Source organism: Podarcis gaigeae, assembly GCF_964106915.1.
Source record: "Podarcis gaigeae genome assembly, chromosome: 4".
In the NCBI taxonomy this organism is placed as follows: Eukaryota; Metazoa; Chordata; class Lepidosauria; order Squamata; family Lacertidae; genus Podarcis; species Podarcis gaigeae.
The window spans coordinates 62,648,704-62,674,773 of record NC_139677.1 but is presented as its reverse complement, the minus strand read 5'-3'; the positions used below and the strand labels follow the sequence as shown (position 1 = coordinate 62,674,773).

At 40.3% G+C, this 26,070-nt stretch overlaps 1 protein-coding gene across 4 annotated transcripts in view; it reads left to right on the top strand.

Annotated features, from left to right (window-relative positions):
* Positions 1-26,070, top strand: part of ROBO1 (roundabout guidance receptor 1) — a 591,421-nt gene that overhangs the window by 335,350 nt on the left and 230,001 nt on the right. For all 4 annotated transcript variants that reach the window (XM_083735868.1, XM_083735867.1, XM_083735870.1 and 1 more), the window contains one exon: positions 24,049-24,375. In XM_083735868.1, the coding sequence (XP_083591994.1) occupies positions 24,049-24,375 (327 nt within the window). The remainder of the gene's footprint in view (positions 1-24,048; positions 24,376-26,070) is intronic.

Below are 26,070 nucleotides of genomic sequence, written 5' to 3'. Positions count from 1 at the left end.
ATGCGATTTGTAATAATTATGGCAGCTTTCTATCACTGTGTTAAAAAATTACTGGGGTAAACAGTGTAAAGTATTATATATGCATCTGATGCACTTGGCTAGTATTTTCAATATGGATGGTTCTATTGTGTTTGCTAAGAGTATGTCAACGCACTTTTGACTCGCCAGTATATCTGTTGCCCTGAATCTGTTGTCATGCGTAATGTGATTCTGTATGTAGTTATGATAGAAAAGCAAGCAAAATAAATTTTGGATTAATGGGCTTGTCTAAGTGCATCAAGAGATGGAAGGAACTGTGAACTTGCATCTTGATGTACAAATTGAAATTTAGAATCCAGGAAATGTATGTGTATCATGCAGTTTAGCCTTTGATCCTAGAAACTTGTCTGTGAATGTAGGAATACTTATTGGGGTCTCCAGTTTCCATTTTGTTATGTTTAACTATCCAGACTTGTTCTGGTATCTGTGGGCAATCTTTATTCAGTGTTCATTCATTTATTTATTTTTAATTAGGCCATTACATTCTTTTAAAGCTCTATAGTGAGTTTTAGTGCACTGAGAGATCTTCTAAGCATACAGTCTGTCTTGACTGAGGAAAGAGATGAGTGTCTGTTCTCTGAGGTCATGGGGGAAATGCAGAGGTCAGGACTTTGCACTTAGTCTTATATAAACAGTGTTATGCCCTAGTAAGTCTAATAATTGATCCATCTTTTTTTTTAAAAAAAAGTTTGCTGAACTTTGTTACATCTCCCAGTTAGATCTTTGCTTAACCTGAACACTGGCCTGAATGAATTGTTGTGTAAAATAATTTCCATTTAATAAATTTGCTTTCTAGTGCAATAAAAATGTGATACACTCTGAAGTTCCACTAGGCTTTTTCAAAAGGTGGCCTGTAACAAAAGGTGTGCTATCTGTAAACAAGCAAGTTCTTGATAGGATTGGACTGCAACTGTAACCTTGTATGTTTGGACATAATTCTCATTGAACGTTACAGTACTTTTGTGTGTACATTCTTTAGGATTCACTGTTAGTGACTTTGAAATAGTAATATGGTTATTACTATGCAACATTTGCAGGTGCAGTTTCTTTGCAGTACAGTGTATTAATTGTTCAACCATTTTATCTTTAACTGTTGTCTTGTTTTCGGAGCCACTCTAGAAGTCGTGGTGTGGGTGTGCTTCTGCATAGATCCAGACTATCTGGAAAGAAGATCAATCCCACTTAACTACACATAACGTACGATGACATCTATAAGCTATAATTTACTCTTTATCTCTTTATCAATGTACCAGATTAAAACACAGAATGACTGTGGGAATTGAGCTTTAATCATCTATGTGATCGCTGCATCAGATATTGCTGTCTGATATACATTTAACAGGACTGCTGTGGCATTTTGACAGGAAACTGGCAAAAACCTAGACATAAATAAGTGAGATTCATAGCTGCAGTGGCTGATGACTTGATCAAAATATTGGTGAAAATATTTTAAAAGTAACCTTTATCTCCCTAAATATAAATGCTTGTGGCCTGAACAGTTTTGATGCTGGTTTTCATTTCAGAGAAGGGGGGCACTTCTAAAAGTACCTAACCCTTTGCTTATAAATGAGAAGCTTGAGCTGATATAAATAGCAAGTTAGTAAAATAAAAGGATAATGAATACTTTCTTTCTTTCTTTCTTTCTTTCTTTCTTTCTTTCTTTCTTTCTCTCTCTCTCTCTCTCTCTCTCTCTCTCTCTCTCTCTTTCTGAGCTAGTTCAGATTCTTAGAGTGTGGCAAGGTGTCCCAAGAATTACAACAGCATTTGAAGAAAGTTCCATCTGTCTCTGTGTATCAGGATGCAAATAAAATACTCCCAAATGCAGTGGTACCTCGGGTTAAGAACTTAATTCATTCTGGAGGTCTGTTCTTAACCTGAAACTGTTCTTAACCTGAGGAACCACTTTAGCTTTTGGGGTCTCCCACTGCCGCCGCCACACGATTTCTGTTCTCATCCTGAAGCAAAGTTCTTAACCCGAGGTACTATTTCTGGGTTAGCGGAGTCTGTAACCTGAAGCGTCTGTAACCTGAAGTGTCTGTAACCCAAGGTACCATTGCAGTTTCTGGCATATCAGCCTTCTTGGTTGTGTAATGGTAACCATGTTATTACATAGTTAGCACCCAGAAAGAAGTCTGCTATGCATCTATAAACCAAGTTCCCAACTTTCTATTAGTGGAGCCCCAAAGGAGGGAAGCAAGTTAGGAATTAGATTAGGCTCAGTACTGCCTACAGCTGTATCTCTCTCAAAAGGCAAAACTTCATACTTGGAGTAGGGGGTGGGTGGAAAGAAAAGTGAGGTGCCACGAGACGAATTTTTAGGACCCACTTTAGTTGTAATTATATATTCTTTTTGAAAGTGTTTCTAATAATGTTGTGTTTTACATTGCTGTAATCCACCCTGGGATCTTCTGCTGAAGGGCAGGCAATAAATCTAACAGAAGCTGGCTGCTGATGAAATCCATTGTGTTGCAGCAGATAGGGGCACCTTTCTGAAGTGACGTAGTTCTGAGTTTGTCTTACGGATGGTTTGACTGACTGGTTTAGTGTCGTTTCTGAAATTAATGTGTTTCTTCAGGACCTTTCTGTACTTTAGGGTGTTGCGCCTTGTAAGAATTGTACAGATAAGGACAATTCTACCCACTATCTCTTTGAATCTGTGTACTGCACTGATTAGAGAAGTTGCACCTGGTGACATTGCTCAGTCATTGCTCATGCTTTAATGTGACCTTACTCTTTCATAGAAACAATGTCTGAGGGTTGAACCGAAATCTTTGTTTTTGACATGGGAGCCCCATGCTCCTTCACGTTTTGTGCACTTTGGTATGCAGATAGTGATCTGGACTGGATCCAGATCAGATTGAGTGGAATTCTGCTTCTTCAACAGATTTCCTGCTGTTTCATCAGCGCTACAGACACCCAGTGCTCCCCCACAACTCCTCATGGGTGATGAACCCTCTGGAATGGTAGAGGCCTACAGCAGTACAAGCAAATTATACCAATTCAATGTGCTGTCTAGTGCAAGTGGAAATGATTTTCTGCTTGTGTAAGACATCCCTGGATCCAAGCCAATACATTGCATGTAAAAGTTCTGTACATGTTTCCTGCTTATTGTTAGCCATATCTGAGGTATGCAGAAAAGCAGGCAATTCTTGTTCCTCAAATCTTCTCCCACATATAATTTCACTTTTTTATTTATTTAGAAAATCTGTAATTGCCCTTCGTCAAATAGTGATCCCAGGTGGTATCTGATGCATGATATTTAAAACACAGATAAAATTAATAAGCAGAACAACTAACTGTAAAAAACATCTCAAGCAATAAAGAGCACAGTAGTTCACAATACAGTAGTTCTAAGTCCTGAGAAACAAAATCAGATTCATCCAAATATGCTTTTACTTGGGCATTGGCATATTGAGTTTTGTGGTTGTCGGTTTCTCTTGAGAGAGGGAACTCTATGGTTGGGGTATAAATGCAGAGAATATCCTATTCTGCATTATGGAAAAGCCGGTTACAGCTTCTGGGAAGATGGCAAGATGCCCACCCACCACTGATCTCAGAGCTTGGCCAGCTGATAAAGGGAGTGGTGATCTGTCATCCATAGTTTCTAGGTCAAATCTTTGGGTGTCAGAAGCCTGTTATTAAGAATAAAATAGTGAGCATTAATCGCTTGTTGAAAAGTTTGGAATTTGTATATGAGGTCCTAAGGAGAGAAAAAAGGGGTTGCCACAAAAACCTAACCAAACCTAGACAATGAAACCCTAATTTTGCATTGTACTTTCCAAGTCATGTTTGTTTGCATTTTTCTAAGTACACTTGTTGGATGATAAATGTGTCAATGGAGTACCAAAGGAATCATATAATAATAATAATAATAATAATAATAATAATAATAATAATAAATATTTATATCCCGCCCTCCCCAGCCGAAGCTGGGCTCAGGGCGGCTAACAACAATCAAAATAGTCCAACATTCTAAAAACATTCATTATAAAATTAATTAAAATCAGATTAAGATCAAATTAATGGCAACCATCAAGCAAAATTCTGTGCAGATTGCCAGAGGAGGGGGGTCAGGCTGCGCCCTGACCAAAGGCCTGGTGGAACAGCTCTGTCTTGCAGGCCCTGCGGAAAGATGTCAGGTCCCGCAGGGCCCTAGTCTCTTGTGACAGAGCGTTCCACCAGATTGGTGAGGCCAGCCTAACCTCTCTGTGGCCCGGGATCTTTAGGATGTTTTTATTTGCAGACCGTAAATTTCTCTGTGGGGCATACCAGGAGAGGCGGTCCCGTAGGTACGAGGGTCCTAGGCCGTATAAGGCTTTAAAGGTTAAAACCAGCACCTTAAACCTGATCCTGTACTCCACCGGGAGCCATTGCAGCTGGTGTAGCACCGGATGAATATGATCTCGCAGCGAAGACCCCATAAGGAGTCTCGCCGCAGCATTCTGCACCCGCTGGAGTTTCTGGGTCAGTCTCAAGGGCTCACGTAGAGCGAGTTACAATAATCCAGTCTGGAGGTGATCGTCGCATGGATCACAGTGGCTAGGTCAGGGCAAGAGAGATAAGGAGCCAACTGCTTAGCTTGGCGGAGATGAAAAAATGCCGCCTTTGTTATAGCTGTAATCTGCGCCTCCATAGAGAGGGAGGTATCGAAGATTACACCCAAACTCTTAACAGACGATGCTGGCACTAATTGCACCCCCACAAGAGATGGGAGTTGCCCCCTCAATCCCATATTGCTCCATCCAGCCAGAGGACCTCTGTCTTCGAAGGATTTAACTTCAACCGGCTCCCGCGTAACCATCCAGCCACAGCTTCCAGACATCTGGTCAGTGTATCTGGGGCCGAGTCAGGATATAGAAACTAAATTTGCATTCCAGGTAGGAGTGAGGCTGTGTTTAAAGAAGAAGTGATATAGCTTGGCCTGTGTGAAAGTCCTGCTGCTCTCCTTCTTACTCTTTAATTGTGCTTGTTTAAAGACAGGCAGTATGTTGTTTATTATAGAATTGCAGAATTGGAAGGGACTGTGAGGGTCATCTTTTCTAACCCTTGGCAATGCAGGAATCTTTTGCCCAACGTGGGGCTCAAACTCACAACCCCAAGATTAAGAGTCTAATGGCTCTACCAGCTGATCTATGTATGTTTAGTTGTGTGATCAGAATATACTTAGTAGTATCTAAACATTGTTTAATATGGGTTTGAAAAACAGAACACCTGAATGAAAATTTCAGAAAATAATGTGTAGAAAGTTTGGAAGGGAGATCCCAATGGAAAAGGACCAATTATTATGATGAAAAGCGTAGTTCAACTTAATGGCAAGTTTTCCACATCTGAAGTTCCCGCAAAGGAGCTAGCAATCAAAAAGTTCAAAGAACTCTGTATTGAAATTGTATATTATAACATGTCCATTGCATCAGTGCAGAACGGAATACTAGCACAGTGTAGATTTTAAGGATTCTATATCTCAAGAGTTTTGTGCTACAAAGCCAGATATCATATTTGATTTCTTCCATCATCTGTCTCCGCTTAATACAGTGACTTGTCAATTTATTTTTGAGATGATACAGGTTGCCTAAATTATCATATGATGTTACATTTTATGAAATGTTTGAAGGGAGACCTAATTAGATGACAAGAAACTTGTAAGGCACGGAGGAAGAAAACCAAATCCAGTGTGCCACAGACTCTTCCCTGTTAATCAGTTGGAGAAATTTGTGCCTGCATTTTTCAAGCACCTGTATATTATAGTGGTTAATTAAGCTGCACTTTCTGATTGGTAAAAATGAATCGTAACTTGAAGAGAATTGCCAGAGTCCTTGAATATATTTAAATGTCCTTGGAAGATATTGGAGATCTTCTACCATTATGGTTGTAAGGAGTAGCACAACAACAGTCAACAAATTATTTAGAAGTTTTCTGTTCCAGAGTTTTATTGCTGCCTTAATTTTAGTGTGAATTAGTAAAAAGCATAATAAGGGTAATGATTGAGTAAGATTATTACTATATTATATAATGTGGCAATGATATTTATTATTACCAAAATACTTTTGTGCATCTAGAGGGAATACATATTTATTTTTAACTTGCATGGTTTAAAGATTAGCCTTTCCACTGATGCTACCTTTTACTACTGAACTACTCTTGTGAGGTCAGCTATTTTATTCTATCCCACCCCCACCCTTCGTGTGTGTGTGTGTGTGTGTGTGTGTGTGTGAGAGAGAGAGAGAGAGAGAGAGAGAGAGAGAGAGAGAGACAGACGCCAGTGGCATTTGACTGCTTTAGTACATTGTTCCTTATTTCTTTTCCATTCCAGGGTTCAGCTACTCCAAATAATGGGCCTTTTTTGTCATAAGAATACCAGGCTTGCTGTTGGAATTAGGAAGGACACTTGTTAGCAGTGAGAACAGAACCATAGTCTCTCATGGATTTATGTAGGAATTCACTGTGAAGTATTTTGAATAAAAACTACAAGGTTCAAAACTATTCCCCATACCAGCTAAGTCTATATCACAGTAGCATTGACTTGAGGTAGATACTTTTATAAAAAACCTTCTTTTTGAACCATTTTTTCTTCATAATGTAAATAATAAATAATTCTATTTTTGTGGGATCTCTCTGGAGGATTCTTGATTAATTCTGTTGGACATAAGAGGTAATGTAACTGTGACCTCACCCCACCTCAGCTAAGAGAACTTGGCTGATGCAAGTATTCATGTATGTGAGCTGAGCAGGCAGGCAGAGAAAGAAGCAGAGAGAGAGATCTGAGAATTAGCTGAAGGCTAGAAGTATTCTGGGCTGCAAGTTGTTTCTCCCTGGAAATATGACATTTTTGTTGCTTGATAGGAGCACACACTTTTGTATAGTACATGCACTTTTATATTTGCAGATAAAATATTACAAAAACTCCAGTGCTGTCTACTTCAAGGAAATCAAATCTGAAAAATGATGCTGAAACTTCTTACTGATGACAGAAGGAAAGGTGTTTCTAAACATTATTTTGCTGGGACCTATTGACTGTTGGGTGCTATCATTGGCAGTGTTCCAGAGACAATCTAGGAAGGATGAGGCTTTCAGGAAAGAATGATACTATATATACATTCCCAGCGGCTGTATCTATCTATCATGTATCTATCTATCATCTATCTATCTATCTATCTATCTATCTATCTATCTATCTATCATCTATCTATCTATCTATCTATCTATCTATCTATCTATCTATCATCTATCATCTATCTTAAAAGGGAGGATGTGATTTCCGGTAGTAGATCTCTGTTGTAGCATTTTGAGTTTTGTGCCTAGCTTCCAGCATGGAATTAGGAATGGTGCAAATAACATTAGATATAACTGGAGAAGTGGAGTACTATATGGCAAAGAAAGTGGACTTGGGTTTTCCCACACCTCCAAATGAGATTTCAGGATTGCAAAATAATTTGGGATGGCAAGAAAGATACATAGGTTTACAAACAGCAGTGTAGTGCTGATCCATTTGTCAATGAATATTTATTGAATGGGCTCAATGCAACCATATGGAAATAGCTATCCTTAATCAGTACAATGTGAAATGTAGGACTTTATTAGGAACAAAATTAAGCAATCTTTTATCCCTGGAAGGTTTTGACAACTATCTCACAGTGGCAAATATCCGTTTTCGCTTGAAGATCAGGATGCATGTCTGTTTGGCTTCAGGCCCAGTCATGGCACTGAGACTGCATTGGATGCCCTGGTTTATTACATATGGTGACTGTGTGTGTGAGAGAGAGACCCTGTTTGTTCCTCTTTACCTCTTGATGGCTTGGTTCTCCTCCTATCTCAACAGTCTGGCAGCTTTCCAATGGTGTCCCACAGGGTTCCATTTTGTCCCGTCCCCGTCCCCCCTGTTGTTTAGCATCTATATGAAACTGCTGGGAGCTGTTATCAGGAGTTTTGAAGTAAAGTGTAATCAATTTGTGGATGACATCTAGCTTCATCTCTGTGTTTCATCTGAATAAGGAGAAGTGGCTGAGGTGTTAGACAGGTTTTAGAGGCAGTGATGGACTAGATGTGGGCCAACAAATTGAAATTGAATACTGAAAAGACAGAGCTCAAGTCCAGGAGGTGGGAAGATGGGTTGCACTCCTCTGGAAGGAGCAGGTTCATAGTGTGGGGATACTGCTGGGCTCAACATTGTCATTTGAGGCCCAGGTGGCCTTGGTGGCTAGGAGTGCGTATTTTCAACTCTGGCTGGTTCACCAGCTATGGCTCCTTTTTGACAGCTATAACCTAACTATGGTACTCTATGCTGGTACTCTATCCTGATTGGATCATTGCAATGTGCTGTTTATGGGGCTGCCCATGAAGATAGCTTGAAAATGTCAGCTGGTTCAAAATGCAGTGCTCTGATTACTGGCTGGGGTTGCTTGCATGAACTTGCATGACTGCTGGTCATAGCTACATTGGCTTCCAGTTCATTTCCTGGTTCAGGAAATAGATCAGAAAATAAGGTGTTCACGCTAGTGTTTAAGCCCCTAAATGACTTGGGTCACAAATATAAGCCCCTGTAAGTAGTTCTGCCACCCTCAGAATTTCAGGTAGTGTTACCTGAGGCAGTGCATTCTTTATGGCAGCCCCTAAATTCTGGAATTCGTTCCCCACAAAGGTGTCTCCAGCACATTCATTATATAGTTATTCTGCAAATGTTGAAAATGCATCTCTTCATTCTGGGCCTTGAGATGCATATTTTAGGACCCACACTATACCTATCCCTATACCTGTGACTGATTTGTTTTAACTGTTTTGGTTACTGAATTTTAAATTGTTGTAACCCGCTTCGGGACATGCTAGTGAAGTAGGGTAACAGCAACAACAACAACAACAACAACAACAACATGCTTTGCTTAATTTTAACCAATTGACTCTAAATGCAAGAGGCATGTAGCTGAGCTTCAGTGAAAAGTTGCTGAATCAAAACTTTGAATACTTAAGAATTGCAGATCTTGATGCTGTAACTCATTGAACAATAAAGCAAATTATTAAGTACCAAACTCACCATGGCCTTTTGGTCTCTTCTAATAATTAACTGTGTCTTAACATGAGAGTTACCATAAGGTGTGACCCTAAAATGCAAATGCACAAGTGTAACTAACAGTATGTTAATGAAATGTGTTTTAAGTATTACTGAGAGGAAATTGCTTCAAATGTATTACACAGATGATACAAAGCTAGGAATAGCTTTGCTTGCACAGGAAGGACAGTAGAGTCAATTAAATGCCATTCCCTTCACCAGAGGCAGTCAATGCTGTTCCCTCCAGACGTTGTTGGCTACAGCTCACAACACCCCCAATCAGCATGGCCAGTGGTCAGGGATGATGGTAGGTGGCAGCCACATTAACTACACCTGCTGTACCATGCAGCTTTTATAGATCAGAAAATGTGGCTGTCTCACTTTCCTAGCTCAAGTTCGAAAAACAAGGAGTAGTAATATGTAGGGAAATGGAGGAAAAATAATTGGGGGAGGGGGAGCAAAGGCCTGGCTCACAATCACAATTCTATGTTGTGAGAACAGGCACACTGATTTCCTTTATGCATGTAGGTCCAATTTGTGCTGACCTTCCCATCAAGGGCGGGGTGAGTGGGGGCTGACTATCTCTTCAGGGAATCTTGGCTGGTCAGATAGCTACCTTATTGTACTCCTGCATAAATGTATGCATCCTGTATGCATGTAAGCTGATAAGGGTAGATCATAAAAGAATTGATGTTGTTTGGTGCACTTTCAGGCACTAGTGGAGGAAGAGGGGGGTGGGGGAACGCATTGCCCCCAGCAGCGCGATCCTGGTGGGGTGCCATCGTGACTGCCCCCCACCCACACTGGGCGCCACGTCCCCACAGGTGGCAAGGCGCGACACCAGGATGCGCCACACGCCCCGGGACATGCACGAGCCACGCCCCCGCCTGCTCTCCATTCCCCCTGTGCTGGAGCATGAAGCTCCACCACTGCTTTCAGGTATACTTTTCCTTTGTTCCAGAAACTAGTTTACCTGACCTTAAAAAAGAAACCCTAGTTCAGTCAGGAGTAGTGTTGCACTCTGTACAGTGACATTGCTACTGCTTACCTGGAGGCTGTGGTGGCAGGGCAGCATCAAAGTTTGGGCTGAACAGGTACACACCAGCAAGAACACTAACTTCACTCTACGAGTACCACTCTGCAGCCCTGACCTCACTGCCACCCTGCTCCATCTAGGTAAGTGGAAATAAGCAGTGGCAGAGCTTCATGCTCCGGCACCGGTGGACGGAGAGCAGGCGGGGGTGGCATACGTCCCGGGGGTGTGGCGCGCCGCCCGCAGGGTCGTGGCACCCAGTGAAGGCGGTGCAGCAGCCGTGATGGCACCCCAGTGGGATTGCGCTGCCGGGGACAGTGCGCTCCCCCCGCATTCCTCTTCCTCCGCCAGTGGCAATAAGGAGTTCAGCTTAGTGGGACCTCCCTACCATGCTCGCCACTCCTGAGTTCAATGGTTCCTTGAAGAAAGCTCATCATGGAACAAACTACCTAGATATTTGTTGAGTTTTCTTCTCTTCCAGTTGCATTTATAGTGCATCTCATACAGAATCAGAAGTCTGAATTAAAACACTAACTTAGAGAAGGGCTATAAATCCTTCTAAGTGTCAAGCCCTGTGGTTAGTATTCTATTTTATTTTAATGTTCACATTATTTTTTTAATTAGTGTTCACATTGCCATATTGTTACAAACTAATCTTTCCTATAAAAAAACAAAAACAAAACCCCAGTAATGTTAGAAATAAAAGTGTAGCAAACTTGCTGAGGACGTATGCCACCCCCGCCTGCTCTCTGTCCACCGGTGCCGGAGCATGAAGCTCTGCCACTGCTTATTTCCACTTCCAGGGTATTCCAGTTTCATAGGAAAGGCAATGGGGACATTCCTCTGTTTATTTATTCCGGGGTAAGAAATGTCCATAAAGAAGTGTACACGGATTCTCAAGAGAGTCAGTAGAGCTGGTGACTGTATTATTTTTGGTTTATCTTTTTAAAAACTTACTCAGTCCGTATTTTAAGGATAGACAATGGTCTTAAATGGAAAAAAGCAGGTTCTATTTCACCTCTTCAGTCAGTGACAAGAAATAGTGCTGATTTCTGTCAATGCTTCTTTGTTTGCCATGGCTCGTATTAACAAAGGATCGTTCTCAATGTGTCTTTGCTTCCCACACTGAAGGCAGGACCGCATAGCAAAAATAAAGCATTGGAATAAACATCTGGATTTATTTGAACACATAATGTACTAGTTACGTAGTAATAGTGCTTCACCCTTTCCTGAATGCTTGTAGTGGCTTCCCTTGGACTCTTGTGGGCTGTGGCATGCCAGTGGAAAAAATGTTCTTTAAGTAAGGTACACAATGTTGTTCCAAAGACAAGAGTTCTGGTTTTAATTAGTAGTAATGCATGAGTTGTTGAATTAATTTTATTTGTAGCTTAACGAAGAACAGCAGTAGTTTATCATTATTGATGTATATAGATGATATATAGGATACAGAAGGGCAAACAATAATATACTTAATAATTTGTTTACCACTGAGGGAAAAGGTAGGTGTTCTTTTTTAAAACACACACACACTGGTTTATTTATTGATTCAAATTTATATTCCACCCTGAGCCAGAATGAACCAATTTGAGTGTCAAAATAATTACTTTTACATTTCCAAAATTCAAGTTTTCAGATTTTGGTACATTTGTATGCTTTGTCTTTCTTCATATGTGGGATGCATTTGCATATCACACAAAATCATCCTAATTTGGGGCTTTCAACCATCTCTAGTACAGTTACTGCTCAGGGCTGAGTCAAGACATTTTACTGCCTAACACAGTCAGGTTGTTCAAAAAACAACCACACCGGCAGTTTACTCTTGTTGCAACATTGGTAATGGAGCAGAGCCATCAACCACAGCTGATGGCACTGAACTTATCGGGGCAAAGGAAAATATGTGAGGGTGTGTGCACACTTTGCCTCTTAGCATTTGCCACCTACGGCAGCTGCCTCAATCTAGCTCATGGTAGGCCTCACCCTGCTATTATTGCTAAAGGTATAAAATATCAAAAATTGGGTTCATCTTTGTGGCTTAACTGCATATCTGATTCCTCTGATTGTGGACATACATTCACCAAGAACTACCTTCAGGGATTATTGTTTGGGATTCCAAATTATTGTTTGGGATTCCATGTTATGGCATCTTAATTAAAAATCAGGTCTAAATAGTATTAGTTCCTAGAAGAAAAACAAATAGGCAGCTAGGCTTTGATGGAAAAACCATTAGCTTCCATATTTTCACCTGTTAAGCCCAGCTGTTCATTGTGGGACTGTTTTTTCCCTTTATGTTTTAAGAGATCAGTTTTCACTACAGTCTATAGAGGAAACTATAAACTAGCTGATGTGAACAATAGCTGGATTTACAATATATGTGGTAAGGGATGCCTCATTTTGGATGGCAAAACTATATTTTTAATGTCTTCTCCTTATGCTATATTGAGTTCTGGTGGTATCTTATAAACCGGTCATTATACTTTCTGTGCAAACTTGACTAAGAGAGAGGTCTATTGACACCATCTGTCTATGGAATCCACAGCCGCTCTCAAAACCTCTGGTTCATTTTTCAGTAGAAATGCATTCTTTATGCTTAATCTCCCCATCTCATCCCCCAACCCCTGCCATCCCTCCATGGTTTAAAGTGGAGATTCTTGTTTGTATTTCACATTATTTTATACAGATGGTAACCGGACGTGCAAAACGAGGGGGGGGGAGTTGAGATAATTAAATGTGTTGTGCAGATTCTCTATATAATCTGATATGTTGGCACATGTTACATAGGCAGTAAGAAAACCCTGGGGCAATCTGGACATAAATAAAATGGTGGTAGCTCATTTTACAGATAATTCCCTTTAACTATTCTGTTCTTTTGGAAAACCATGATGTGGGGGTGTAAATTCTTTCAGTGGGTTGCACATTTAGTCCAGATATGCTAGGGTGTCTTAAAGACCTTTGCCTGGTTTAATAACAACCAGTTTAACTGAAGCAGTATGTTAGAATTGTTTAATCTTTATTTACAGCAGTTATTGCTAAAAGACAGTGAAGAAATCCTATATGGATAGAATGAATCTAATTTCTGTGCAATGACTTTATGGGCGATCACTACATGTACTTCATTATTAGATGCCCAGTTCAACATAAAGCGTAAAACATTGTGAAGCAATTTAACAAAATATGCTTTCTTTTTTTTACTATACTCTCCCTCCAGAATTCATTTTCAACATGCAGTTTGAAAACTCTAATGCCTCTTCTTCCAGAATGGCACAACAGAAACATTTCTATCATATTTCTTGTTTTAGAATGTTGGACATCCATTGAAGTTGATTGGTAGTAGGACTGACAAAAGGAAGTGCTCCATATGCAACTTAAATAACCCTACATTTGGTGATTGCCTGTAGGTTAGATGGCTTTTAAAAAGAATTAAACAAGAAATGAAAATGGTCTACCAAGAACTTCATCGGCATATATTAATACAGCCCTATATGCTCAGAGTCAGATTAAATTGCCTCAATCCATGCAAAGTTAAGAAAAAGAAGAGAGCTGACTGGGAAACATGACTTCACAAAGAAAGGTATCCTTGGGGGGGAAATAAACCAAATCAGCCTTTTTTTATCTAGTGGTAGAGCATCTGCTTTTCATACAGTCGGTTCCAGGTTCAATGGGGAAAAAACCCTGCCTGAAATCTTGGAGGTCTCTGCCAGTCAGTGTAGCCAGTATTGAGCCAGATAGACCAGTGGTCTGACTCTGTATAAGACAGATTCCTATGTTGCTCTGACATTTACTGTCATTGCTTAGTGCAGAAATCAAAGCCTGTTATTGCTGCTGGTCTAATGTGGGTTTTGCAAACACCAGCCGGATTTGTACAGGGGTTGATTCACTAAAGTATGCTGCAGGCTTGTGACGGTCTTTCTTGGCTACTAATGATTATGGTAGACTACTGAGCAATTTGGAAACTGCTGGTATTGCTAGTAGGAATATGGGGTGTTGTGTCAGCAAGTGTAGAAGATTCACTGTCATTGTGGGTTGTATTGAGGCCAGCAATGAGCTAATACAAACTGCTGTGGTTACTCATTGACAATGCTTTCAGTGTCTAGAATTTTGCTGTTTTGTGCTATTATGTTACACACTGTTCTAATTAATTTTAAATATACCTACATATAAACTAGATATTGGATTTATCCAGTTTTGCTAGGTAAAAATCATTATAAAGTTCTTAACCAATAAAAGAGCTAGTTTGATGGAGAGGCAAAGCAAGCAGTTCCAGTGCACATGCTCGGTTTATCAGTGTTAATAAACTTAAGAATGTCTCTTGACTACATTTAATTGATTTGATCTGACTTACTTTCTAGGAGTATCACTAGACTTTTTCTAGTAGAATTGACATAATAGTGACCAGTAGACTAACTAGTTTAGGACAAAAGCAGAATTTCAGGGTGAGGCTTTATATTTCCACTCAGAAGTCAGACCCATTGACTTCAATGGAACTTCTGCAGGGGCAAGTGTGTACAGTATCGCAGCATTTAGTGTACTTTCAGATGTGATAAAATTCCACCCAGGATTGAACTATTTGTTCCACTTTGTCATAACAGAATGTTATTAGTTGCTCTACAGTACAGTGGAACCTCATGTTATGGACAGGATCCGTTCCGGAGGCCTGTCCATAACCCGGAATTGACGCAAGCCAAAGTGTTGCATGTGTGCACACGTGTGGTGCGATTTAGCGCTTCTGCGCATGCGCGAGCAGCGAAAACCGGAAGTAACCTGTTCCGGTACTTCCGGGTTGCCACGGGACGCAACACGAAAACACGTAACCTGAAGCAGACGCAACATGAGATATGACTGTACAATGAAGTTGTTATCACTTGGTCACTGACTTTATTGTTAAGAAAATAATATTTGACTATTTACAAGGCACTCAGTATATGTCATGGGACTCATATGCACTGATAAGTATCTGTTAATGCATGTGACACATTGCTTAGATTAGAATACAGTCAAACCTCGGTTGTTGAACGTAATCCGTTCTGGAAACCCGTTCGGCTTCCAAAACGTTCAACAACCGAGGTGTGGCTACTGATTGGTTGCAAGAGCTTCCTGCACTCAAGCGGAAGCTGTGTCGCACCTTCGGCTTCCGAAAAACGTTAGAAAACAGGAGCATTTACTTCTGGGTTTTTGGTGTTCGGGAGCCGGAACATTCCAAAACAGAGCTGTACAGGAACCGAGGTTTGACTGTATTGCTAAGAATAGTTGCTGTGATCAAAAGAGAATTTGGGACGCACCATCTGCTGTGTGACTTCTTCAGCAGTATTAAAACTCCATAATTTTGCTGGACCTCTAATAGTTCAGAACAATATACCGTATTACCTGGTACTTTTCAGTTTATGAAGATACATATGGGGAGTCACATGTTAATCTAAGCTTCTCAGAGGAAGGAATCAAATTATTTCACCATCTTATCAATAAATGTTTGGTTTCATCTTATCAATGATGTTGGTTTCATGAAGCTGACAATACCCAGTTAACTTTTTCAACCTGTTATGTACTGAAGTTCTCACCCTGGGCCAGCAGGGGGATACTGTAGATAGTTCATGTCCACATATGCAAATAAGGGATCGAAAGTGACGTTCAGGGATTGGATAGTTACAGAAAATGGTTACTGTTGCGTTCTAGTGGAGCTCTATATAAGCAGGCTGGCTGAACCCTTCAGTTCAGTTCTGTTCTGGGTTGTGAATAAACAAGAGCTGTTTGAAGAATCACTGTGTTGTCTGATATGTTCACCTACAACATAACACAACCTGCCCTTATTCTGGCATTCTAACAACTGTTTGTTGTTGTTGTTGTTTAGTCATTTAGTCGTGTCCGACTCTCCTGACCCTATGATCCAGAGCACGCCAGGCACTCCTGTCTTCCACTGCCTCCCACAGTTTGGTCAAACTCATGTTCGTAGCTTCGAGAACACTGTCCAACCATCTTATCCTCTGTCGTCCCCTTCTCCTTGTGCCCTACACTACTATTACATTTTTTAAAAATGTTGATCAGGAAATTAGAGTTAACAACATTTTAGCTTTGCTGCCAGCAAGTTAAAATAAAATGACTTTCCTACCAACATATTAAAACAAAATGACTTCTTTTAAATTAAAAAAGAAGTGATATACTTGTGCGTTAGATGTTTAAGGAAACTTAATGATTATATGCAACTAAAATTTGTCTCAGTTGAGCTTATTGTTTCCACTTTAATATGGCAGAAGCTTAGGATAAAGATTTAATTATTTTAAAATGCACATGTCCTCCAATTCTCTTTAGTGTTTTTAACTCTGGGCCTTCTCAGATTTCAGAATACTCAATATTTGAAATTTGTCTCTAAACTAATGTGCAAAACAATCTGTCAGCATTACCCTGTTCTGCAGCCTTCCAATACACTGAAAGGCATTCCGTTTTCCCAAATCATATTCTAAATATAGCATTTAATGTGCTTTCTTCTTTCAAGTCTGTCTAATATAAGTCCTAGTGTTACTGCTGAGATCCAAATCTTTATTTCATGCCTTCCTCTTTGATCGAAAATATACTTCTCCTTAGAGAAATTAATAATTAAAAATTAAACAGAAAATTTGTTTAAATTAATAAAATAATGCATTAAGCCAAAGTGCTAGAGGAACAAGTGAAAGAAAATTTTCATTTCTGCAGTTCCCATTCCAAGTGATCCCCAGCAGCAACTAAATTTTGATTGTTATACTATTCATTTAGATTACAGACTCTCTTTGGGTGTGGTTATGTTGATTTACCTGTGAAAGCATCACACCTTTCATTCTTTTTGTGCCTCATTAACCTGGTGCTCACTAATGCTTCATGAATGTTGGGAAAGTTGACTTTAAGGTTTCAATATGACTGAGGTTGACTGCATTCCTTCAGGGATTTGTTACTAATCCTTTAAAAGGCTGTTTGAAATATTTTGTTTTCTGAAAGTATAAATGTCTTTACAAAATTACCCCTAAAATTTTGCCTCGGTACTTTTTGTCATAGAAGCTAATAACTCACACAAACCAAAGCTCTTCAACTATCATCTTTGACTCTGACTATTATGCATTAGTTTTTAAAAGCTTCAGTGGATGTTTGAGTATGTCAAACAAGAAAACACAAGCACTGCCCAAAGATGCATGACAGGTTCTTGAGGAACCTTCTGAAAAGGAATTCATAAGTTGTGCTTCATACTATATTTTACTGCTTTTATTTTATATTTTACCATAGCACATTAGGTATGCATTGCACTAGTAATCTATTTCTCTAACTGTGAAACCTATGCATATCTGTTCAGAAGTATGTCCAGGTAAGTTTGTAAACTTAACTGAAAGCTAATTTAAGTTTTCACACTGTTGTAATCATTTTACAACAAAAGTCCTAAAGTGAGAGGCAGGTTGAATGGGAGTGATAGTGGACTCTGAGACTATGCCGGGCATTGCACCAATATCTCTCTATACTAAATCCAACATGCTTTGCATAGAAAAGTTCCAGATTCAATCCCTGATGTCTTCAGGTATGTTTGGTAAACACTCCCATCTTAGACCCTAAGGGATCTATTGCTGGTTAGTGTTGACAGTACTGAGCTTGATGGACCCAGTGGTTCCTACATCATGCTGGCTCTCTGAAATTCAGCAATTTATGTAGATTTGAAAGTCCTTTCTCCCCAAAGCGTATATGACACTTTTGAAGTTGAGTAGCATAAGATTTCTGTGTGCACTGCTTCATGTTCCAGGAGGATTCCAGTATAAGAGGCAATGCCTTTGTCCAGATATTAACATGTAAAAAGCAAAACCTAATCAATTATACAGACTGTTATATTAAAAGAAATGTGGCTATTTTTGCACACATAGCAAGATTTTGTTGTGCTGATTATTTAGAAACAACAAGGGGCCCTGAATAATTATTTGGCAGAGGTGGCAGAGCCCGGAGTTGCGGCTTCCATGGCAGACTTCCCCTCCTCCTGCAACTGCTGGGGAAAGATGTCCTGGCTTTTCCCAATGTTGTGCGTGCAGTGCATGGCGCTTAGCTGCAGGAGGAGAAGAAGCCAGAGCTTGGGATGCTCACACATGGGTGTGAGACCCAACACAGACGTGACACCAGTGCCCCCAATCTGCTTGGTAAGTTGGCGCATATGGAGACAATAGTTCTGACACGGGAGAAGTTTTAAAAGTAGGACGCAGAGAAGACCAATGTGATTTATAAACAGAGTCAAGGAAGCTTAAAAGGAGTAAGAAGGCTGTCTTCAAAAAATTGAACACTTGTCCAAATGAGGAGAAAACAAACTTTGGCAAAAAAAAAAAAGATATAAGGAGACAATAAGTAAAAATAAGGAGAACATTGGAAAAACAAGGCTCATCAACAAAAAAATGTTTAAATACATTAGTAGGCGAAAACTGACCCAGAAGGTGGTTGAACTTCTAGAAAACTAGGGAGTCAAAGGTGTGCTGAAGGAGAACAAATGAAATTATGGAAAGACTGACTGAATTGTTTTGCATCTGACTTCATGTAGGACAGATCCCTGTGCCTGAACTAACCTCAGATTTCTCCATATCCTGACAAGCTAACCTACCTCACAGGATTGTTGTGTAGATAAAATGTGGGTAATACTCCCTTATACTACCTTGAAGATATAAATGTAGGAAATAAATGTGCATACTTTAAAAAAAACACATTCCCTACAGCTCTCAACAACACTAAAATGATACAATCACTCCCTGAAAAAAATTGCATGCTGTATGTGTTCTTTTGTTGTTGTTTAGTCGTTTAGTCGTGTCCGACTCTTCATGACCCCATGGACCAGAGCACGCCAGGCACTTCTGTCCTCCACTGCCTCCCACAGTTTGGTCAAACTCATGCTGGTAGCTTCAAGAACACTGTCCAACCATCTCGTCCTCTGTCGTCCCCTTCTCCTTGTGCCCTCCATCTTTCCCAGCATCAGGGTCTTTTCCAGGGAGTCTTCTTCTTCACGATCTGTCCTTTCAGTGAGCACTCAGGGTTGATTTCCTTAAGAATGGATAGGTTTGATCTTCTTGCAGTCCATGGGACTCTCAAGAGTCTCCTCCAGCACCATAATTCAAAAGCATCAATTCTTCGGCAGTCAGCCTTCTTAATGGTCCAGCTCTCACTTCCATACATCACTACTGGGAAAACCATAGCTTTTACTATACAGACCTTTGTTGGCAAGGTGATGTCTCTACTTTTTAAGATGCTGTCTAGGTTTGTCATTGCTTTTCTCCCAAGAAGCAGGTGTCTTTTAATTTTGTGGCTGCTGTCACCATCTGCAGTGATCATGGAGCCCAAGAAAGTTCTAGATGTGTTCTAGATGCTACCTTTACTTTTTGCCTAAGATTATATATGGTTGCTAACTACTATAATGCATAGCAACATCTAATAGTCAGATTTCTAAACAGATAATGGACCTTTCAGATTGGACTAATCCTTACTGTTTAATTTATTGGTTTTAGCAGGTGATTATAGGTATAAAATAATACAGTGGTGCCTCGCAAGACGAAATTAATTCGTTCCGCAAGTTTTTTCGTCTTGCGAGTTTTTCGTCTTGCGAAGCACGGTTTCCCATAGGAATGCATTGAAAATCAATCAATGCGTTCCTATGGAAACCGCCTTCAGACCAGGTCCGGGGACAGTCTGTCCCCCGACCTCTTCTGAAGGCTGGGGGGGGGGGACAAGGGCTTTTCTTCCCACCCCCAGCATTTTAAAAAACCCCGGGACAGCAGAGGACTTCTCCGCTGTACCGGGGTTTTTTAAAATGCTGGTGGGCGGCAGCTAAGGCATTTTAAGATCGCCCCAGACAGCAGAGGACTTCTCCGCTGTCCCGGGGCGATTTAAAAGCCCCCGGGAAGGCAGGCAGGGGGGACAAAGACTTTTGCCCCCCGCCGGCCTTCAGAAGAGGTCCAGGACCTCTTCTGAAGGCGGGCGGGGGGGCGAAAGTCTTTGCTCCCCCCCTCCTGCCTTCAAAAGCCGTCCGGGATAGCGGGAAGCACTTCCCTGCTATCCCGGACTGCTTTTAAAATGCTGGCGGTGGGGAAGCAAAGCCTTTCGGCCCCCGCCGGCCTTCCTGGACCTCTTCTGAAGGCCGGAGGGGGGGAAAGGCTTTGCTCCCCACCGCCAGCATTTAAAAGAGGTCCCCGGAGATTTCCCTATGGGCTTTCTTCTTGCGAAGCAAGCCCATAGGGAAATTCGTCTTGCGAAGCAACTCGCAAACAGAAAACCCTTTCGTCTTGCGGGTTTTCCGTCTTGCGAGGCATTCGTCTTGCGGGGCACCACTGTATAGGTAAAAAATAAGGGACACGGGTGGCGCTGTGGGTTAATCCACAGAGCCTAGGATTTGCCGATCAGAAGGTCGGCGGTTCAAATCCCCGCGATGGGGTGAGCTCCAGTTGTTCAGTCCCTGCTCCTGCCAACCTGTCAGTTCGAAAGCACGTCAAAGTGCAAGTAGATAAATAGGAACCGCTCCGGTAGGAAGGTAAACGGTGTTTCCGTGTGCTGCTCTGGTTCACCAGAAGTGGCTTAGTCATGCTGGCCACATGACCCAGAAGCTGTCTGCGGACAAACGCCGGCTCCCTCGGCCTATAGAGCGAGATGAGTGCACAACCCCAGAGTCAGTCACGACTGGACCTAATGGTCAGGGGTCCCTTTACCTTTACCTTAAAGGTATAAAAACATGTTGTTGTTTTCTTTTTGGTGCAATACTTTTTTATTATACATCCCTAAACAAATCTTGTTTGTGCAAGCACAATTCCATAGCACAATTACTTCTTGCGTAATTTACCCAGAGTTTTCTACACTTTCAACAGACACTTCATTTTTAGACTTGACGGATCATAAAGCTAACTTTCCCCTTTCCCCTCTTCCAAATACTAGTTTGGGGAATTTATTCTTCGATATATAGACAGAATTATGAACAGTTTGTTTTAGAAGTTCAAGATCTGAATTTTAACTTTAAGATGGGCAGGAAAGATTCACACCACCATACTATCCATTATTCTTCCATTTAATATAATGTATATTAATTGCTTATTCTAATTTGTTTTTGGGGAGGACCCTAATTGTTTTGGATTAAACAACCTGGTTAAACTAGTAAGTGCCCATCTTACACTATGCAGCCCATTCTTATTGTTGTTAAAAGCTGGCTGTGTGGTGGTGTTAGGAATGTCTGATGTTAACAATTCTTAAAATATTAAATATTCACAGTAGATTCATGTGGCCATAAGTGGTTAACAAGACTTTCAATTGGGCATTATACATTGTGTAAACCTTGGAAGTAGCTGACCTTCTGTATCCCTGGTGTTTCCTGAACTGGGTTTCATATCCTGTTAATAAATAACTTTAAGGACATATAGGCAGTTCTGACATTTCACTTACCTTTCCAGGAAAACAGAATGAGATTCCAATTACAGATTTATTTAAAAAATATTTCTTAAACAAATGCATGTCTGTATGCATGTAAGGAGAAGCTGCATAATTTATCAAGAAAGTGAATGTATACCAGTTACACTGAAAAGAGGCAGAGCTTTGGTTGCAACTATCACTTGCAAGTGCATTAAAAAAAACATTTAGGGCATCCCATACTACTTGAGAGTTTATTCTACATATGTACATCTGTTGGGCAGCTTCTCAGTCATATAAGAAGATGTGAATGTTTTTTACTGTACAGAAAGCACTTGTAGATGAAATGATTTGGAAACGTGGAATTAAGCCAATTGATTTAAATTGCATAGCTGTCAAGTGTCCCTTATTTGAAGGGACAGTCCCTTATTCCAGCACCATGTTCCACTGCTGTCCCTTATTGATGGATGTCCCTTAAATGTCCCTTAAATTTCAAAGGAAGCAGCTCCTCTCCCTCCCTCCCTGCCGGCCAGGGAGGAGGGAGGCTCCAACTGTGTTGGTGGCTGTGTTGCTCACCCAATAAGAAGTCTAAGAATGACGGGGGTGGAGCTTGCATGCCTTGTGTGTGGCTAGTTAATGCAAGCTGAGGGGATTTTTGAATGCTGGACGCCATTTTGTTGCACGTGCTGCTGCAAACTTTGCAGTGCAAAGCCAGGCCAGGGAGCCATCTTAAGTTGAGGCTGCATAGGCCTTGTGGTGCATGTGATTCAGATTCTATTCAGTTGAACCTCTGGTTACAAAGTTGGTTGGACAGTGTTCTCGAGGCTACCAGCATGAGTTTGACCACACTGCAGGAGGACAGGAAGACTGGAGTGCCTGGAACAGGTGAGGCTGCAGGTCCCTTATTTTGGCTGCTGGTCCCTTATTTTCAAATCTGTAAGTTGACAGCTATGAAATTGTGGTATGATTTATTTTGATACCACCATTTGCCATGAACAATATAATTGCAGCTTTTGTCTTTGTTCAAATCTAAAAAGTGATAGTGTTAGTTTTTAAAAACAAGATGTGCTTCCGAGTATTTGCTTACTTCCTAGTGCACTCAAGTATTTTCACACCTAGTGCACTATCTGGTCTGTTCATATCTGGGCTCACCTGAACCAAAGATGTTCTGGCTCGCATCTCATGCTTCCAACCTGTCTGTTGCACCTGCTCTTTGTACAACCCCTTTGTATTTAAAAACCAACTGAGGAAATTAAATTTTGTCAGAATCTTGGTATTAGTTTGCAAATGAATTGTGTGAAGTCGATCAGTGTTATGTACACAGTAATTGCTCTTTTAACCAAAGGCGCTGAATATTTGGCATGCTATATCTTTCAGTCTGAGATGTGAAATTTATACTAAAGCAGGTTGTGCAAGTTTGTTAGTTTCCTCTATTGCAGTGATTATCAGCTTTTAGAAGGAGAAATGTGGGTTCTTTGTAGATAAAGTATGTAACTAATAAGTATTGTGTTTCTGTGTTCACCAACTAACCCTTCTGGGACAGATTTCTGACAAGAAAATTACAGGATTTGTGCCCTTTGTAAGATTTATGTTGATACATAAAGTTGCTTCTACTAAATAAAACACAAATTGGAACTTAAATAACTTGAATATAAGGATAGAAATTAAAAGTATAGCTGTGGAAAAAGATTACTCAGATGTCAAAGCTGTTACATCCCCTCTGGCGGCTGTCATCAAATTTGTGGTTAATGTGTTATATGTGCCACTCTTCTCTTCATGAAAAATACAGCACACTACAATTTAAGGAATTTTATGGAATGTTTCAGATAAGAGTGACTTTATTACAGCACTTAGGTGGAAATATATTCACAGGCAGTTCCTTGTGTTTTGTCTCTCACCCCGCCCCACTTTATGCATGAAGAAAATCTGCATTTTATATATTTGAACCGAGCATTTGCAGACTCTTCATGCAATCCATCTTTCTGGAAAGTGTCAAACGACTGCCTGACTGTGGAACAGTGAGGTCACAAAATCAGAAGCCAGTTTGTGATAATGCCCCAGTTTTGTTCTGGAAGTTAAAAATCATCCATGCTTATCTTTCCTTTAGGAGGCAGCTGAAGATAGTACTCTTTAAAAGATACTTCGATCAAAATGTGCTGAATTTTTGGAGATGTGTATTTATATATTGCTTCCTCACGTTCACTGACTTCATCGATTTCATGATTGTATTGATCTTATGTTAACAGTACAGGAATACTACAAGCAACCAATCAATTATTAAAGTATTGTACTGCTTTTAAATGTTTACTGTGAACTGCTTTAAAAACTCTGGTCATAGTGGCAAGCATGTTAAATAGCAATAAATATCTTGTAAATGCTAACTTGGAAGAACATATAATCGCCCATTATCGTAATAAAATCTTAACCAACTAGATGACATCAAGCTAAGTATAAGAATGACCAGGAAGTACTTGTTGATTTCCAAGTGCACCATTTTAAATCCAAGCCACAGCATTTCCATTACATCTTAACCAGAAGTAGAAATTTAATTTTTATTCACATTTACCCTCCTTAGGTTCCCGTCTTCGCCAAGAGGATTCCCCACCTCGCATTGTTGAACATCCTTCGGATCTAATAGTTTCTAAAGGAGAACCAGCAACTTTGAACTGTAAGGCTGAAGGCAGGCCCACACCAACTATTGAATGGTATAAAGGAGGAGAAAGGGTTGAAACAGACAAAGATGATCCTCGTTCTCATCGGATGTTGCTGCCAAGTGGATCTTTATTTTTCTTACGGATAGTTCATGGCCGCAAAAGCAGGCCGGATGAAGGAGTCTATGTCTGTGTAGCAAGGAATTACCTTGGTGAAGCTGTGAGCCACAATGCATCGCTGGAAGTAGCAAGTAAGTATTTCTCCTCTTTATCCATCACTGGTAGCCACCTTAGAAGCAGCTGTTTGAGTGGAATTTTAAATACAGAGAGGTCATTAGCTTTTCATGTCTGAGCTCAATGTATACAAATAAGATATTTAGTTACGTTTGAGTGCAGAACATTAGCATTCTACTAACACTTGTATATAATGTTTATATTCACACAAGCAGATTATGAATATGACTAAGTAAATTAGAATATCTGCTTTTGTTTTGACTATATGGTCAATAAGCTAATTGTATTCAGCAGTACATATGGCACTGAGCAATTCTGAGCTAAGCAAAGGGGAGAAAAAAATGCAATGACACATTTCTTAAGTGTTTTAATGAGTAAAAAATGGTTTCAATTAGTTACAAAATGCTGTGAGGTTATCCTTGCATACTCTTGCATCTACTGAGGGGTGTTGCAGCCACATGTCTTGTCATTCATTTTAGTGTGCTCACGTTGACACTCTGTTACAGTATTTAACAGAACTTGCTAAGTGTACTAGAGGCCTACAGTTTACTTACATTCACTCTGGCATGGTCTCCACACAAGTATGCACTATTGATCAGCAGATATGAAATATGCTGGGAGTTGTGCAATTGGTAAAGAATACTAAGCAGAAATGTCTTTCTGAAGCATTAGCAGAAATAAAAACTTCCCCATTGCCTTCATGCAGGATAAACAATGCTAAAATTGGGCATGTCCCCAGCATTTCAGTGTTTAAATGTTAAGTGTTCAGATTCTGTTTAAATGTACTTCAAACCTTGTACAGGAAGTGCCTGAGAAAATGTTTGATTCCCCCCCCCCGCCCCCACCCTTGTCTGCAAAGCTATATGAACTGGTACACAAAGTTTTTTAAAATGCATGTGCGGTACTGATTGTGTATTTTGTGGTAGATTTTAGGGTCATATTGTAAAATTATCAGTTTTGGTACATGGTAGATGTATGTTGGTTTCTTTATACTCTGGAAATTTCGTTGTTTGTTTAGTTTTGTTGTTTGTTTAGTTCAGTATCTAAAATGTCTAATCAATGAATATACTTGTTCTCTATTAAATGGCATCAGATTTGATTAAGGACTAAATCAGTGCTAAAGTATTATTACTGCCATTCCACTTCTCTGTTTTTAAGTGCACTTATTACCCTCAAAATGAGCTCTCTTGATCAGAAATACAACAAGAGGCTTAATGGTAAGAATTAGATATCTATTAAAAACATTAGCACCATGTCATTCCAGTGGAAGAATAGTGATGATGCAATCAGAGGCATCCCGCCCCCTCTCTCTCAAACACACACACACACACACACACACACACAGAGAGAGAGAGAGAGAGAGAGAGAGAGAGAGAGAGAGAGAGAAGGAATGGAACTTAGCATAAAAGAGAAGTGGATATCTGCAAGAGAGAGAGGGGACATTAATCAGTTTTTCAAGAGAGAAGTGTTGTGGTTTATTGGCATAGGAGATATTCAGTTGCCTTGTAAACTGTAGTTTTTAGGAGCTTTGACAGGAACAAGTTGCACTTTTCCAGTTATGGTGAAAGAAAGGCATTCTGCTGTAGTTATTTAGGCTCCTTGTCGTTTGTCTGTTTGCTCCCCTTTCCCATCTTTACGTCTCTGTATCAGTGCCTGTTTTCTGGTCTTCCAAACTATCCCCTTGATCCTACAGTTGGATTGGAGTTCCATCT